The following is a 17124-nucleotide window of genomic DNA, read 5'->3' as shown; positions in this document are numbered from 1 at the left end:
ACTGTTGTTGTGATGTTATTTGTGACCTGTGACTGTGTAAAGTGTGTGTGACAGTGCAGGATGTATGACTCCCATGTGAGTGTGTAACAAGTTTGAGTGTGTAAAAGTGTGTGACGCTGTATGATGGTGAAGCCGTGTGTGATGTGTGAGTTGATGACACTCTGTGTTCCCATGGAAGTGTGCAACAGCGTGTGGCACATGTGTGCTCGTATATGACTCCACGTGAATGGTGGTAACACAATTTGAGTGTTTTACAGTGTGTGACGCTGTCGGGGACCGTTTCAGCACGGGACCTTGTGCAAGCTTGTGACTGCGTGACACACTTTGAATATTTGATCCTGCGTGACCCCATATAAGGGGACGACAGTGTGAGCGTGTGGATGTGGATAGTCCTTGTGACGCTGTAGGCGACTCCGCGTGTGTGTGGCAGTGCGGGAGTGTGTGACCCCGTGGGAGTGAGCACTGTGTGTGACGCTGCCTGCAGCTGTGTATCGCACGCCTTGGCCGGGTGTGTGGCCGCGCGTGGGCAGGCGCTGCAGGCGGCCGGGGTTGGCTGGGGACCCGCGGGCGGGAGAGGGTCCCGGGGGCGCGCCGAGCGCGGCGGCCGCGCGAGCGGGAGGAGGCGCGCCGGCAGCAGCGGCGCATGCGGATCTGGCCGAACGGCGGGGCCGGTGGGGCCGAGCCGAGCCGGCTGGGCCGGGCCGGGCCGAGGACACCGACAGGGAGGGCAGTCGGCCACAGCGAGCAGCGGGGACGGCGGCACCGGCGGCCGCGGGCTCAGGTGAGCGGCGTGGGGGCGGATAGCCCCTATCTCCAGCATCTTCCCACCTGCCTGAGCATCCCTCCCCCGCGCCCCGTGGGCATGGCCTGAGCCCCGAGGGTCTCCCCAGCTGGGGGAGGCAGAGGGTCGAGGGCAGAATGAGTCCCCAGTCCCTCACCCCAGTCCAACCTCGGCGCCATACGTGGGTCTTCCACCCAAGCCTTGTCCTTCCCAGGCCCCCCTCCTTGGGAACGGTGACTAGACTGTAGGGAGAGAGAGGCGCGGCCTTGGAAGGGTTAAAGCATCGGCTCTCAGCTCCTATCCCCAGCCTCGCCCGACCAACCTTTCCTGGGGCCCTCAGGACACCCCTTTTCACCTCCCCCACCGCCTTCTCCCTTCCCCATTGAATCACATAATAGACAGGGCTGTTCCACCGCCAGCCTGACCGAGAGCTCACCAAGTGCTAAGTGCCTTTCCATCTCCAAGTATCCTCCATTGAGGAAACAGTTGTGTTCACCGTTTAACAGGGAGGGACACTGAGGCACGGAGAAGCCAAGTTAAAGGTAATCGGGTTTAAAGATACAGCAAGAATAAAGCAGGACTTGAACTCATTTTTGTCTGACTTCAGCACAGGCACTTTGATTTGCTAAGATATGTGACTGGAGGATGAATAGTAATAGCAAGGCCCGTGTATTGAGGGCTTACTGTGTACTTGATACCATGTTCCCCACATCATTAATTCTCTCATCTTCAAACACCCCTAGGAAATGGGTACTATTATTATTGTTACCATTTTACAGATGAACAAACTGAGCCCTAGAAAAGATGACTTGGCCAAGGTCACACAGATGCCCACTTAAAGCTTTCCATGGAAGAAGAGAAAGATAGTAATGGATTTTTGAGTGTCTATGGAAAGGGACAGTCTCTACTACATTGATCAAGACCTAGACCCTGCCTTCCTAAAATTTGGTTTGTGGGCTACTGTCTGAATATTTTGAGAATGGGGACATTGAGCTCCTTGCAGCTCCCTCATTTCTTAGTCTTAGAATCAGGCCTGGGGTTCTAGAGAATGGAGGAGATGTATCTAATATCTCCCACACCTTTAAATATCATATTTACAATCTGGCAGTGTTCTAGAACATCGCTCTAGAGTCAGACAATATGTCAGTCAGCTAGTGCCACAATAATGCTACGTAAGAAACCACCCCCAGACTCAGTGTCTTAAAACACTAGGCATTTATTTAGCCTTGAGTTAATCTGAGGTCAGTAACTTGGGCTCATCTGAGCTTATTTACCGGTTAGGATGGGCAGGGGGATGTTGACTGTTGGTTGCTGTGGCTGGCCTTGGCTGTGATGAAGGCCTTGGACTTGGACTAGCCCAGCAATGTTTTTCTCATGGCCACAGTCAAACACAAGCAAAAACATGCAAGATCTCCTGAGTTCTGGGCTCAGAACTCACTAGCGCTTCTACCTAATTCTGTTGGTCAAAGCAAGTCATGTGGCCAAACCCAGAGTCAGGGGGTAGGGCTTCCCCCCACTCAACCCCGCTATTTCATCCCTCCCATCCCCAGAGTGGGAAAACACTGAGGAGCTATATGGCAGAGGACGTGGCTAAATGGATGAAGAATTGAGACCGTTAATGCAGTTATTCAATCACAGTGACTAAGTTTCAATCCTGGTTACTCACTAGCTGTGTGACTTTGGGAAAGTGAATTAACCCCTCTGTGCTTCAGCTTCCTCCTCTGTAAAACAGGCCTAATAATTCCTTTCTTTAGAGTGTTAAATTTGTGGGAATTAAATAAGATATAATGCATATAAAGTACTGAGCACAGTGCAAGTTCTCAATAAACATTAATTATTGTTGTTACTGCCTTATAGAATTCTATTGATAACAATGCTACAATTCTAACAATAACAGTGACAGTTTTTTAGCGGGGAGGCCATGTGGCATGCAGGATCTTATAGGTTCAAGCTCTAGTTCCCCAAATAGAAATTGAACCTATGACCCCTGCAGTGGAAGTGCCGAGTCTTAACCACTGGACCACCCTGGAGTCCTAACAGTGACAATTTGCTGAGCCCTTGCCCTCTGCTAGGTGTTAAGGTGGGTGTTTGACCACAGCCCTATGATGTGGTTAGGGTGAAAATTATTGTCATTATTAGCATGTCCCTCCCTTCTAAAGACAGAGAAACTGAAGGTGAGAGAGGGGACAGAACTCACAGTCAGTCCCTGTTAGAGGTGGGATCTCTAGACTTGACTGGTGGTCCAGTGGCTAAGACTCCATGCTCCCAATGCAGGGAGCCTGGGTTCGATCCCTGGTCAGGGAAACAGAGCCCATGTGCCACAAGTAAATATCCCGCTTGCCACAATGAAGACTGAAGATCCTGCGTGCTGCAACTAAGACCTGGCACAGCCAAATGAATAAATTTTGAAAAAAGAAGTGGGACTTCTGAACTCAGACCCTATCCCTAACCTGCCTCTGCTCATCCCCAGGCCTCATCTCCCCCAATGGCGCAGGTACCAGGGGAAGTGGACAACATGGAGGGGCTGCCAGCCCCCAATAATAACAACCCTGCAGCCCGCTGGGACAGTCCCGATCGGGGCTGGGAGCGGGAGCAACCAGCCGCCTCCACTGCAGCAGCCTCACTCTTTGAGTGCTCCCGGATCAAGGCCTTGGCAGGTACCTGGAAGAGGGCTGGGGTTGGGGGTGGGAGAGAGGAAGGGAAGGCACTGATGGGGTGGTGTCTGTATATCTTGATGACCTGGAGGAAGGGAAGAGGGTTACCGACACTTGGAACTTGAATCTTTAGACTGGCACTCTCCAGTAGAACTTTCCCCGATAATGGAAAACTGTTCTCTATCTGTGATGTCCAGTATTGTTGTTGTTTAGTTGCTAAGCACGTCAAACTCCTTTGTGACCCCATGGACTGTTAGCCCACCAGGCTCCTCTGTCCATGGGATTCTCCAGGCAAAAATGCTGGAGTAGGTTGCCATTTCCTTCTCCAGGAGATCTTCTCGACCCAGGGATCAAACTCGTGTCTCCTGCATTGGCAGGCGGATTCTTACCACTGAGCCACCTGGGAAACCTCTCATAGAACCTTAGAAACGTACAATCCCAGAAATATGGGACTTTCTAAGTGTGCTTCCTTAGAATCCCAAAATGCTGACATCTAGCATCTTAGGATCATGGAATGTCATACCCAGAGATTCTTTGAATCTGAGACCTTTAGAAATGGAGACTCTTGTAAACAGAACTTTGTAATCACCGATCTTAGACATTTTAATTGTTGGGTCTTAGAATCTTAAAGCCTCAGAAATCTAGACTCTAATACACATAGGTCCTTAGGGCTTTATAATCCTAAAACTGTAGGATTTCAGAATAGAAACATGTATGCTGAGCACTTTGAGAAAAAATGACCACACCTTCATATTTTTTTTTGCACTGAAACCCTCAGTCTTGGGACAACTAGAATGGTTGGTCATATTACTTTGATGTTTTAGGACAATATAAGCAAAGACCAGAGAACTGTGTAGAATCTTAGCACCTTAGACCTTTGGAACTTTAAGTTCTTGAACCTTTGGACTTTGTATTCATGGAGTTTTAGAACCTCAGAAGTGTTTAATCATCAATACTAAAGTTTTATGAGCAAAGACCGTTCTCAAGCACACAATTCCATAATCGTAAGCCTTTAAAACATTAGACCCTTGGAATGTTAATATCTCAGAAATGTGGCATGTTATACACATAAAATATATGTTGTCAGAGTCGTGAAATCTTAAAATCCCAAAGTCAGTATCAGTTCCCTCAGAATCTCAGAATGTTAGTAACTCAGCATTTGACAATTGTGGGATCTTCAATACTGAGATTCTTGGAACTTTATAAGATGTTGAGCATCTCGTGAAACTCATGGGCCCCTGGGGAAGCAGGTGACATACACAAATGAGTGGCCTGGGGGCTGTGGTCAACTGGGTGCCCTGGTCAACTGGTCACCAGCTCTAAACCCTAGGAAATGTGGGCCCAGAGCTGCTAGCTCTGATGTTTATCTGCCATTTCCCAATTAAACAAAGAAACTGTGAGTTTCTCAAAGTCTGAACCAGATTCAACCCATGGATTGCTGGCTTCCTCTGGTTTCGACACCTAGAGGGATATAAACATATACTCATGAAAACTTAAAACTGTATTTTATCTTCTCATTTTTTTGGTTGTACTGCACAGCATGTGCGATCTTAGGTCTCCGACCAGGGATCTAACCCACGCCTCCCGCATTGGAAGTGCAGAGTCTTAACCACAGGACCACCAGGGACGTCCCCAAAATGTATTTTTAGACTCTTAGATTTAAAACCTTGGGAATGTATCCATTAGGATTCTAGAACTTATTATTTCATCCGCAAAATATTTAGGCAGCGCCTGCTCTGTGCCCTCGTGCTCTGTGCTTGGCCTGCTCTGTGCTTGGACAATAGGAGGGACATAGTGGTGACTGAGGCAGCCCAGGTCCTGCTTCGCCAGGGCTCCCAGTCCAGTGGGAAAGTTAGATCCAGCCTGGCTGTGATGAACCACAGGGATCAGAGCCGAGATGGGGGAGACACGGCAGAGGCCAGATGGGGAAGCTCAGAGCTGTAGGAGTCCAGAAGGGTCTGATTCAGGAGAAAGGATCAGAGTGCTTCATGGAGGAGAAGACGGCTAAGCTGAGCTCCAAAGGATGAACAGGAGTGAATGCTGGGGAAGAGAGTGGAAGAATATTCCAGAGGGAGGGAACAGCATAGGCAAGGCCTCCAGAAGTTGAGAGTGGCTGGAGTGAGGTGGTGAGTAAATGATGATGGGAGAGGAGGCAGTGGCAGCCAGATCTTGAGGTGCCTTGTTGGCCATTCTGAAGAGTCTGAGGGCACCTGGGACTATGGGGAGATTTTATGCAGAAGTGGGAGGTGGCAATGTGCGGATCAAGGACTCTACAACTTTAAGAACCACTGATTCGAGAACACCAGCCCCAGACACTTCAGATAGCATCTAGTCCAGAGAAATGTAGGGACCCCCTTTAAGGAAAAAAGCTTTCTCATACACTCCCTGTGTCTACTTAAATTATTACAACTGTGGTTTTCTGTTGTCTTTTTTTCTTTTCCATTATGGTTTATACAAGATATTGAATATAGCTCCTTGTGCTATACAGTAGGACCTTGTTGTTTATCCATTCTATATATTTATAATAGTTTGCATCTGCTAATCCCAAACTCCCAATCCATCCCTCTCCCACCCCTGCATTCTCTGTGTCTGTGAGTCTGTTTCTGTTTCACTTGTGTCATATTTTAGATTCCACATATAACTATTATCATTGAACTATGCTTTTCTTAAATATACAAAAACACACAGCTCTGTTTATATCTCTTATGCTTGTTCTGAAACTAAAACACATAAGTTGGATTGAGACTCAAACCACAAAACCAGTAACTTCAGCTTAACAATGACATCAAGATGCTGCTATCCTACTGTGCAAAATGCTCCTATGACATAGACAGCTACCGTGCATTTTCTTTTGCATCCCTTTGTCCACTTCTCTCATGGTTTTCTTTATTCAAACTAAAGCTGAATCTTTCAGCAGAGTCCTCTGTAAATGTTTTTGCATGAATTTATTTAAAAAATTGTCTGGATCCTGTGCTCAGAGAATTTGTGGTTCTCTGGTCTCATGTGTCTGTGTGAGGCCCCATTCTCTCTCTCTCTTAAAAAAAAAATTAGCCATGTATTTATTTGTCTGCTTCGGGTCTTAGTTGCAGCATGCAGGGTCTTTTAGTTGTGGCATCTGAGCTCCTAGTTGCAACGTGTGGAATCCAGTTCCCTGACCAGGGATCAAACCGGGGCCCCCTGCATTGGGAGCTCAGAGTCTTAGCCACTGGATTGCCAGGGAAGGCCCAGAGGCCCCTATTCTCTTGATCTACTCTTTTATTCTCTTTTATTCCCAAATCTCACATCAATGCTTTCTCTCTTATAGTCAATCATTCTGATTGTTTTAATGCAAATCTTTTTCTCTGCATGTGGATAACTTTGCAACATGCATTGCTAATTCCTGTGCATGCATCCATATTTTTAAACTCTTTATTAAAATATCACATGCACAGAGAAAGGCAGATATATTGTGTGGCCAGCATTTCCACAATGAGTACCCCCTTATAACTAGATTGGGAAACAGACTCTGACAGCCCCAGAGAAGCCCCTCTCAGGCTGCCTCTGTATCATCCTGAGAGTAAACACTGTCTTAGCTTCTAACAGTGTACATTCAGTTTGCTGGCACTTGAACTTTATATAAATAGGATCATGTAGTGGGTATCCTTCTGTGTTTGGTTTGATTCACTCAGCACTCAGCTCATGAGATTCATCCATGTCTACCTGTACTTGTAGGCTGTTCCTTTTCATTGCTATATAGTATTCCGTAATGTGATTATGGCATAACTTATCCGTTCATCTGTTGATGAGCATTTGAGTTGCTTCTACTTTGAGACTATCACAAACTAGATGATTACAAACTAGTAACTAGTGGTATCACACGCTATTACAGATTATTGCTGCTCTAAACTGTGTAGGATATAGGTACTCATTTCTGATAACTTATACCCACCCAGGAGTGAAATTGTTGTGTCATTTGGTATGTGTATATCTAAACTTTAGAAGAAACTTCTGGTTTGGATTATTTTACATTCCCACCAGCAGTATATGAATGATTCTGTTGCTGTACATCCAACCCTTGGTGTGGTCAGTCTTTGTAATTTTAACCATTCTGATGGATGTGCATTCTATTGTGGTTTTAATTTGTATTTCCCTGATGACTAAAAGCAACTAATGAAGTGGAGCGCCTCTTCAAAGATTTACTCTTTGGATATACTCCTGTGAAGTGCCCATTCAAGTCTTTTGTCTACTTTCTTATTAATTTTCTTGCCTTTTTTTTTTTTTGGCTGCACTGCTGGCCACGTATGGAAGCTTAATTCCCCAACCAGGGACCAAACCCTCACCCCCTCCATTCAAAGCACAGAGTCCTAACCACTTGACAGCCACAGAAATCCCTTCCTGCCTTTTTTCTGTTTTGTGGGTGTTCTTATATACTTTGGGTACAAATCCTTTGTCTGATATATGTGTTCTGAATATTTTCTCCCACTATGTGGCTTGTCTTTTCATTCTCTTAATGTTGCCTTTAAAAAAATAATTTTATTGATTATTTTTGGCTGTGTTGGGTCTTCGTCGCTTCGAGGGCGTTCTCTAGTTGTGGCGAACGGGGGCTACTCTTCCTTGCGGTGCTCAGGCTTCTCACTGAGATGGCTTCTTTATTGTGGAGCCTGGACTCGAGCGCACATGGGCTCAGTAGTTGTGGCGCTTAGTTGCTCCACGGCACTGGGATCTCCCCAGATCAGGGGTCAAGTCCATGTCTCCTGTATTGGCAGGTGGATTCTTTACCACTGAGCCACCAGAGAAGCCCTTAATGTTGCCTTTTGATGAACAGTGTTTCTTAATTTAAAGGTAGTTTAATTTGATAATTATTTAATCATGATTTCCTATATGGCTCGCACTCTGTGTCTTGTGTAAGAAACTGCCTGCACCAAGGTCATGGAGATATTCTTTGATGTTTTCCTCTGAAAGCATTATTGCATTCATTTCACATTTAGATTTATAGGCCAAATGGTATTTAGTATATTTATTATTGTATACAGTGTGGGTCAAAGTTATTTTCTCTGCCCCCTGCCAAAAATGTCCAGTTGATTCAGCTCCACTTATTGAAGAGACTTTCCTTTCCCTACTGAACTGCCATTTCACTTTGTCATAAATCTGGGAGCCCTATATGTGTGGGTTTGTACATACAGGTATGGCTAATCGATGCATGTTTTATCATAGACTCGATTGAATTTTTGGCATTATGTTCTCATGCAGCGCTATGCCTTAGAGCCTCAAGACTCATCCATGTGGCTCTATGTACCTCTAGTCTAACTGCTGCCTGGAGTTGATGGTGTGTACCCGCCATGCTCCACTTTCCCAGTGATGGAAAACCAGGCTCTCTCCAGCCCTCAACCTGTCGCTGCCTGCTCCCAGCAAATAGCACTGCACTGAGGCATCATCATGTGTGCGCCTTATAAACCAGTGTGGAGGAACTTCTCTGGTGGTCCAGTGGCCGAGACCCTGCCCTCCCAATGCAGGGGACCTGGGTTTAGTCCCTGGTCAGGACACTAGATCCCACATGCTGCAACTAAGCCCTGGTGAAGCCAAATAAATAAATAATAAACATTAAAAAAACAAACCCATGTGGGAAAGCTTACAGGACATATACGTAGGGAAAGAATTGTTGGCTCATAGAGGGAATGCACTAATTTAATTTGACTCAGATTGTCTTCAGAGTGGGCTTCCCTGGTGGCTGAGATGGTAAAGAATCTGCCTGCAATGCAGGAGACCTAGGTTTGATTCCTGGGTCTGGCAGATTCCCCTGGAGAAGGGAATGGCTACCCACTCTACTCTAGTGTTCTTGCCTGGAGAATTCCATGGACAGAGGAGCCTGGTGGGTGACAGCCCATGGGGTCCCAAAGAGTCAGACATGACTGAGTGACTAACACAATGGCTGCCCCACCAGCTGGCACGAGGGTTAGGATATTCCCACATTTCCATCAATACCTGGTATCTCCAACGTCCTCACTTTTCCCAGACTAATATCCAATGTATCATTTACATATTGTCTCTCTCTATCCTCTCTTGGAAACCAGTGTAGATAAGGGAGCTTGCATTTTGCTTGTGATTGGTGACTACCACAGTGCGGAAGAATATATAAATGGCAAAATAATATGAGCACAATAGCAGACAAAGAACAATTATAATTTGACTTAGAGTCTTGACAACCCAAAGATATGTGTGGCGGCTAGAGGACCAGGAGGAAGCAGATGGGCCCCCCAAAAGGGTAAAATTGAGGAGAATTTAATGAAGGCGACTATTTACAGACGTGTGGAGATCCCAGGGACTGGGACAGGGCAGAGAGTGCTGAGAGGGGAGAGAAGCGTCCCCAGCAGGAGTGGGGGCTGTAGGGAGAGCCACCAGGCCCTGGGGGAAGCCTGGTCAAACAAAGGAAGTGAAAGTGTTAGTCATTGTTCAGTCATGTCCAACCCTTTGCAACCCCATGGACTGTAGCCCACCAGGCTCCTCTGTCCATGGGACTTCCCAAGCAAGACTACTGGAGTGGGTTGCTGTTTCCTCCTCCAGGGGATCTTCTCGACCTGGGGATCAAACCCAGGTCTCCTGCATTGCAGGAAGATTCTTTACCCTCTGAGCTACCAGGGAAGCCATGCCCTCCTCCAGGGGATCTTCCTGATCCAGGGATCGAACTGGTGTCTCTTATGTCTCCTGCGTTGGCAGGCAGGTTCTTTACCACTAGTGCCACCACTAGGAAACCCCAGGGAGGGAATGAATCCCTCAGCCCTTTCTCTCTCCCCTCATCTCCTGCTAGCCAAACCCAACCAAAAGTCAGAGGCCTCTAATGGCCCAAGAGTCCATTCCCACGGTCCACACTAGCCAGCCTCCCTGGGCTCAGAGCAGGTGCACCAGAGAGGAGGTGGCGCCAGAGGAGCAGATGGAAGGCACCCAGCGAGGTAGCTGCACGCGCTCCCAGCACAGTCAACATTCAATGTCAACTTAGGTCAGAACCGGCACTCTAGGACACATTTGGTTTCAACCCCACTGTGTTTTATAAAAACGTAAATCAGTTGCCAGCATTTAAAAACAGGGAGATTCTTGTCTCCAGATTTTTGGCACCTCGTGGGCTGTCACGTGGTATGGCAGCACCGGGCCTTCACTCCCGTGAGGCTCCAGTCATGCGGGGCTGTGTGTCTGCTGCTCCCTTTTACCAGGGCCTCATTCTCCCTTGTGGAGCCTGCCTGGCCCCGGTGGGCATTTCAGTTCTGGACCCCAGCTCCATGCTAATGAGACTGTAATCACAAACTCCCCAATCTCACTGCATAGTTCTCTATAAAGTCACCATTTAGACAGTCCAGGATGTGTTTCTTCTCCTTCTTTTTTAAAAGAGTATTTATTTATTGGTTGCGCTGCTGTGTCTTCGTTGCTGAGCTCAGGCTTTCTCTAGTTGCAGTAAGCGGAGGCTACTTTGGTGCACAGGCTTCTCACTGCAGTGGCTTCTCTTGTTGCACAGCACAGGCTCTAGGAGAGGGGGCTTCCCTAGTGGCAGCTCGTGGGCTTAGGTGCCCTGCAGCATGTGGAAACTTCTCGGACCAAGGATCGAACCCGTGTCGCCTCCGTTGGACTACCAGGGAAGTCCATCCAGGATGTGTTACTATTAATTTTCTTTGCGGATCATGGAAATGAAGTTACAAAATTAAAAAATATTCTCCCGAGTCCTTGTTTTCCAAGTATGCATTCCCAAACACCCAGAGTCCCCCAGAGCCCACTAAAGTAACCCTGACCTAGTCTAAACCCTTCATTTTGGAAATGGGAAAACAGAGGCCCAAAGAGGAGGGGTGGGCTTTGGGCTTTCCCCCACATAGCTTGTCGTCAGTAAAGGCAGAGCTGAATCCAGTTGCCCTCCTTCTGCCCCTCTCAGGGGATGCACTCAAGTTCCACTCGGGCCTCAGCGTGAACCGCAATCTGCTACGGGCATTGGCTGTCAGAAGGCAGGATAAGCAAACACTCCAACTAACATCTTTTCCGTCATCACTTCCTTATGTGTGATCAGTGATCATGTGTTCACACAGGTCCCCCATCCCATCTAAAAGCACACAATCCACATTTAAACAAACAAGGTATGCCATTTGGATTCATTGGGTTGTTTCTGTACATTCAAAAAAACATTTATTTTTAAATTTTGTGTATTATTTATTTGGCTGAGCTTGGTCTTAGTTATGTGGGATCTAGTTCCCTGACCAGGTAGTATATGGTATATCCATACAATGGACTACTGGGGCTTCCAGGGTGGTGCTAGTGGTAAAGAACCCACCTGCCAATGCAGGAGACACAAGAGACGTGGGTTCGATCCCTGGGTCGGGAAGATCAGCTGGAGGACAGCAAGGCAACCCACTCCAGGATTCTTGCCTGGAGAATCTCCATTTACAGAGGAGTCTGGGGAGCTACAGTCCATAGGGTCACACAGAATGGGACACAACTGAGTGATTTAGCACCCACACATGCACAATGGAATATTACTTAGCTGTAAAAAGGAATAAAAAACCTGCTACATAGCACAACATGGATGAACCTTGAAAACATTATGCTGAGTGAAAGAAGTTGGCCACAAAAGGCCACATGTTGCACGATCCCATTTATGTGAAGTATCCGGAGTAGGAAAATCCTTAGAGAGAGAAAATGGATGAATGGTTGCCTAGGGTTAGGAAAAGGTGGAATGGGGAGTGACTGTTAACAGGTATGGGGTTTCTTTTCTGGGGTGATAAAAGTGTTCTGATGTTAGATAGAGGTGATGGTCGTATAACTCTGTGAATATGCTAAAAACTACTGAATTTACAACTTAAAAGGACAAATTTTATAGTATGGGAATTATAGCTCATACTAAAACTTTTATTTAAAAAAGAAACGACAGAAAGAGAGGTCCCTAACAACTTCTTTGTAAGCAGCAAGGAGAAGTTGCACACATCCTCCCCACCTTGCACCCCCCCACCCTTAAGTCATCCCAAGCCTGCTCCTTGCCCCAGGGATGTGGAAAACCTGACAATCTAGCTACTACAGAGGGAAAATGTGGTTCCTGCCCTCAGGAAACATGCAGTCTAGCACAGTCCTTTCTCTTCATTCCCCCACAGCCTGTCAGTGGCTAACCCTTACTCTTCCATCTCTAAATGACTCCAAGATGCCCCCCTCTCCCGTCCCCTCAGTGTCTGCCCTGGTCCAGCCTCTTCCTGTCTCTCCTGAGTCCTTTCCCCAATCTCCTCCCTGGGCTCCAGGCTGCCATTCTTGCCCTCTCGGATGTACCCTCCCCACAGCTGCCAGGGATATTCCTGAGACCCAACCCTCATCCCCTCCTCCCTCCTTAACCCTCTGTGACTCCCTAGACTATTATCTGTGTGCTTAGTCATTCAGTCGTGTCCGACTCTTTGCAACCCCAAGGACTGTAACCCACCAGGCGCCTCCGTTCATGGGATTTTCCCAGGCAAGAATATTGGAGTGGGTTGCCATTTCCTCCTCCAAGGGATCTTCTCCACCCAGGGATCGAACATGCATCTCCTGCATTGGCAGGATTGGCGGATTCTTTACCGCGGAACCACCCGGGAAGCCCCAGCTTATTATCTGTGCCACCACTAAACTGAGTAGGCACATAGTGGGCACTCAAGTACTTACTGAACGAATGAACAGAGCTGACTAGGGTAAGAAACAAGAGAGTTTTCCTGTGCAACTGGTATCTCAGGAAAATTCTAAAGGACAGCGGAGGAGGGTGAGGGAAGGGCGTCCCAGGCAGGAGGAAGCACGTGCACGAAGACCTGATAGTTGCAGAGAGCGGGGCCTGGGCAAGGACTGCCTGGGCCTTGGAGGGCTGGGGTGAAACTGGAAGGCGGAGTTCCTGGAGGAGATGGGGGCTCATCAGGACCTGTCCTTCAGATGAGCGGGAGGCCGTGCAGAAGAAAACCTTCACCAAGTGGGTGAACTCCCACCTCGCCCGCGTTGGCTGCCACATCGGGGACCTCTATACAGACCTCAGGGACGGCTTCGTGCTCACGCGACTGCTGGAAGTGCTGTCCGGGGAGCAGCTGGTGAGGGGGCCAGAAGGGCTGGGGAAAGGGGGCCGCCCTGGGGTCTGGGGCTGGGCTACTACAGGGCCAGGCTAATGGATGGATGGAGCTTACTAGAAAGGCTGAGTGGGTTAAAGGCCCCTCATTCGGGTGGGCGGGGCCATGGCACAGGGTGGAGCTTAGTTGGGGAGAGCCTGGGGTCTCGCTTGGAACCAAGGTGGGATTCTGTCAAAGGAAAGGGCTTTCCTTCGGGGAGGAACTCTGGGCCTAGGTGGGGCTCCGTTGAAAGTGTGGGGTGGGGGTGGGGGGGCGGCTAATGGAGAAGGGTGGAGCTTTAAAGGGCTTGGCTTGGATATGCAGTAGCAGGAGGCATGGCTATAAAATTGGGGCAAAACTCTGTTGCAGGGGTCTATGGTTGAGGGTGTGGTTGTCATCGAAAAAATGAGACCAAGGTCGCGGGAGTCTAGGAATTAAATGGAACTCTCCTATGAATATGGCTTATTGTATGGGTTGCAGTTGTATTTCTGGGCTTAGATGGGACTTCATTGCAAAGTGTGGGGTTCTGATGGAGCTACAGATTGATGAAAGGACCAGAGCCTGAAGCTCTGGATGTCATGAGAGGCACAAGGTATAGAACAGGAGCACCCTTGGAAGGAATAGAACAACTGAACAGCAAAGTAAACAAGAGGAGAATCCTGGAGTGGGGCGGGGCTTAATAGGAGTGGGAGTGGCTCCAGGCAGAAATCTTAAGAGGAGGAAGTGAGGGGTGTGGTCATGGGACTAGAGACAAAACAGTGGTGGCCTGGGACAGAGATCCAAGGGAAGGGGCGGGAGTAAGACAACAGGCAGGGGGCGGGGCTTCATGGTAAGAGGTGTGGCTATCAGTTTAGAGGTGGAGCTTAACTTGAAGGGGCGGGGCCGGGAACTAGAATAAGCCCTGAAAGGACACCCCTTTGAAAGGGTCTGGCTGTGAATGGGGCAGAGCTTCTTTAGAAGGATTGGATCATGCGTCTTTGATAAGGCTGAGGGGGCGTGGCCTGGACCAGGGGTAGAGGGGCCTAGTTATGCAGATGACCGTCTTTGGAAGAGGTGGGATCAAGGGCACGTGCTCTTGGCCAGGCCCTGGCTCTCCTAATGCCCCTGCCGCTCTAGCCAAGGCCCACGCGTGGTCGCATGAGGATCCACTCACTGGAAAACGTAGACAAGGCCCTGCAGTTCCTGAAGGAGCAGCGTGTGCACCTGGAGAACGTGGGCTCACATGACATCGTGGACGGGAACCACCGACTGACCTTGGGGCTGGTCTGGACCATCATCCTGCGCTTCCAGGTGATCTCAAGTGACCCCAGCTCAGCCCAGCCCACCTCCCGGAGGGAGGCCTTAAGAGGCTGTCCCTCACCCACTCATCCAATCATTCCAGAAATATTCCTAATAGGCTCCAGGAAACAACACCATCATTACAATCATCATGTACATAGATTTTACTCTGTTCTAAGCACTTGGCACTTAATATGCACAATAACCCATAAATTAAATATTATTCATTATGCCATTTTACCAATGAGGAAACTGAAGCCCAGAGAGGTGAAGTAATATGCTCAAAGTCACACAGCTGGGTAGTGGAGGGGAACTGGAATGGGAATCCAGGCAGTCTTGCTTCAGTTCAGAAACAAAATAGACAAATTTTCTGTCTTTATGGAGCAAGACATGGGGCGGGCGGGCGGCAGTAGACAGATAATAAATAAACCCATCAATATGCAAACAAGACATGTGTGGGAAAAGGACCAATGCTAAGCAGTTCAGTTCAGTTCAGTCGCTCAGTCATGTACAACTCTTTGTGACCCCAAAAACCGCAGCACACCAGGCCTCCCTGTCCATCACCAACTCCCTGAGTCCACCCAAACCCATGTCCATCGAGTCGGCAATGCCATCCAGCCATCTCATCCTCTGTCGTCCCCTTCTCCTCCTGCCCTCAATCTTTCCCAGCATCAGGGTCTTTTCCAATGAGTCAGCTCTTCACATCAAGTGGCCAAAGTATTGGAGTTTCAGCTTCAACATCAGTCCTTCCAATGAACACCCAGGACTGATCTCCTTTAGGATGGACTGGTTGCATCTCCTTGCAGTCCAAAGGACTCTTAAGAGTCTTCTCCAACACCACAGTTCAAAAGCATCAATTCTTCGGCTCTCAGCTTTCTTTCTATTCCAACTCTCACATCCATACATGACCACTGGAAAAACCATAGCCTTGACTAGATGGACCTTTGTTGGCAAAGTAATGTCTCTGCTTTTTAATATGCTGTCTAGGTTGGTCATAACTTTCCTTCCAAGGAGTAAGTGTCTTTTAATTTCATGGCTGCAATCACCATCTGCAGTGATTTTGGAGCCCAGAAAAATAAAGTCAGCCACTGTTTCCACTGTTTCCCCATCTATTTGCCATGAAGTGATGGGACCAGATGCCATGATCTTAGTTTTCTGAATGTTGAGCTTTAAGCCAACTTTTTCACTCTCCTCTTTCACTTTCATCAAGAGGCTCTTTAGTTCGTTTTGCTTTCTGTACAAGGGTGGTGTTGTCTGCATATCTGAGGTTATTGATATTTCTTCCAGCAATCTTGATTCCAGCTTGTGCTTCTTCCAGCCCAGCTTTTCTCATGATGTACTCTGCATATAAGTTAAATAAGCAGGGTGACAATATACAGCCTTGACATACTCCTTTTCCTATTTGGAACCAGTCTGTTGTTCATGTCCAGTCTGTTGCTTCCTGACCTGCATATAGGTTTCTCAAGAGGCAGGTCAGGTGTTCTGGTATTCCCATCTCTTTCAGAATTTTCCACAGTTTATTGTGATCCACACAGTCAAAGGCTTTGGCATAGTCAATAAAGCAGAAATAGATGTTTTTCTGGTACTCTCTTGCTTTTTCGATGATCCATCGGAGGTTGGCAATTTGATCTCTGGTTCCTCTGCCTTTTCCAAAACCAGGTTGAACATCTGGAAGTTCACAGTTCACGTATTGCTGAAGCCTGGCTTGGAGAATTTTAAGCATTACTTTACTAGCGTGTGAAATGAGTGCAATTGTGCAGTAGTTTGAGCATTCTTTGGCATTGCCTTTCTTTGGGATTGGAATGAAAACTGACCTTTCTAAGCAGAGAAGAAAAAAAAGAAGTATGCAGAAAAGAATAGATTATGATAAAGCAGTAATAGGAATATAAAATATCTAGTTGATCATATGGACCAGAGAAGGGCTCTGAGAGAGGCTGGTGGCTGAACGATTATGAAGATGAAAGGGAAAAGCATTCCAGGCAGAGGGCACAGCAGATGCAAAGTCCCTGGGATGGGAATGAACTTGACATGTTGCAGGAACAGAAAGACCAGGATGACTAGAGACTAGGAGGCAAGGGGGAGACAGGGAGGAGATGAGTCATAAATGTCAGCAGGGCCTAGGTGATCTGTGATTAACAATTTGATCTTATTCTGTCTGAGATGGGGAGAAATTAGAGTTTTATCAAGAGAAAAGGCATCATCAGACTTACAAATATCCCTCTGGATTGGGGGTCATCACCAAGATTGGGAGCTGGAAGCCCAAGGAAGAGGCTGGAGCTGGACTGGGGTGGGGCATAGACAGGTGAAGAAGGGGCCAGGTAGGAAAGACTCTGGGTAGGAGGGAGTGGACATG

General features: G+C 47.8%; 1 protein-coding gene across 1 annotated transcript in view; it reads left to right on the top strand.

The window, feature by feature from the left end:
- Positions 1-23: 23 nt before the first annotated feature.
- The window catches only part of SPTBN4 (spectrin beta, non-erythrocytic 4), an 81923-nt gene continuing 64822 nt past the window's right edge, over positions 24-17124 (top strand). The window contains exons 1-4 of the mRNA XM_081516302.1: positions 24-781; positions 3252-3438; positions 13327-13478; positions 14610-14783. Coding sequence (XP_081372428.1) covers positions 644-781; positions 3252-3438; positions 13327-13478; positions 14610-14783 — 651 coding nt within the window. The 5' untranslated portion in view covers positions 24-643. The remainder of the gene's footprint in view (positions 782-3251; positions 3439-13326; positions 13479-14609; positions 14784-17124) is intronic.

This window comes from Giraffa tippelskirchi, chromosome 7, assembly GCF_054371585.1.
Source record: "Giraffa tippelskirchi isolate mGirTip1 chromosome 7, T2T-mGirTip1v1.2.pri, whole genome shotgun sequence".
Classification (NCBI taxonomy): domain Eukaryota; kingdom Metazoa; phylum Chordata; class Mammalia; order Artiodactyla; family Giraffidae; genus Giraffa; species Giraffa tippelskirchi.
This window is presented reverse-complemented; position numbering and strand designations above follow the sequence as displayed.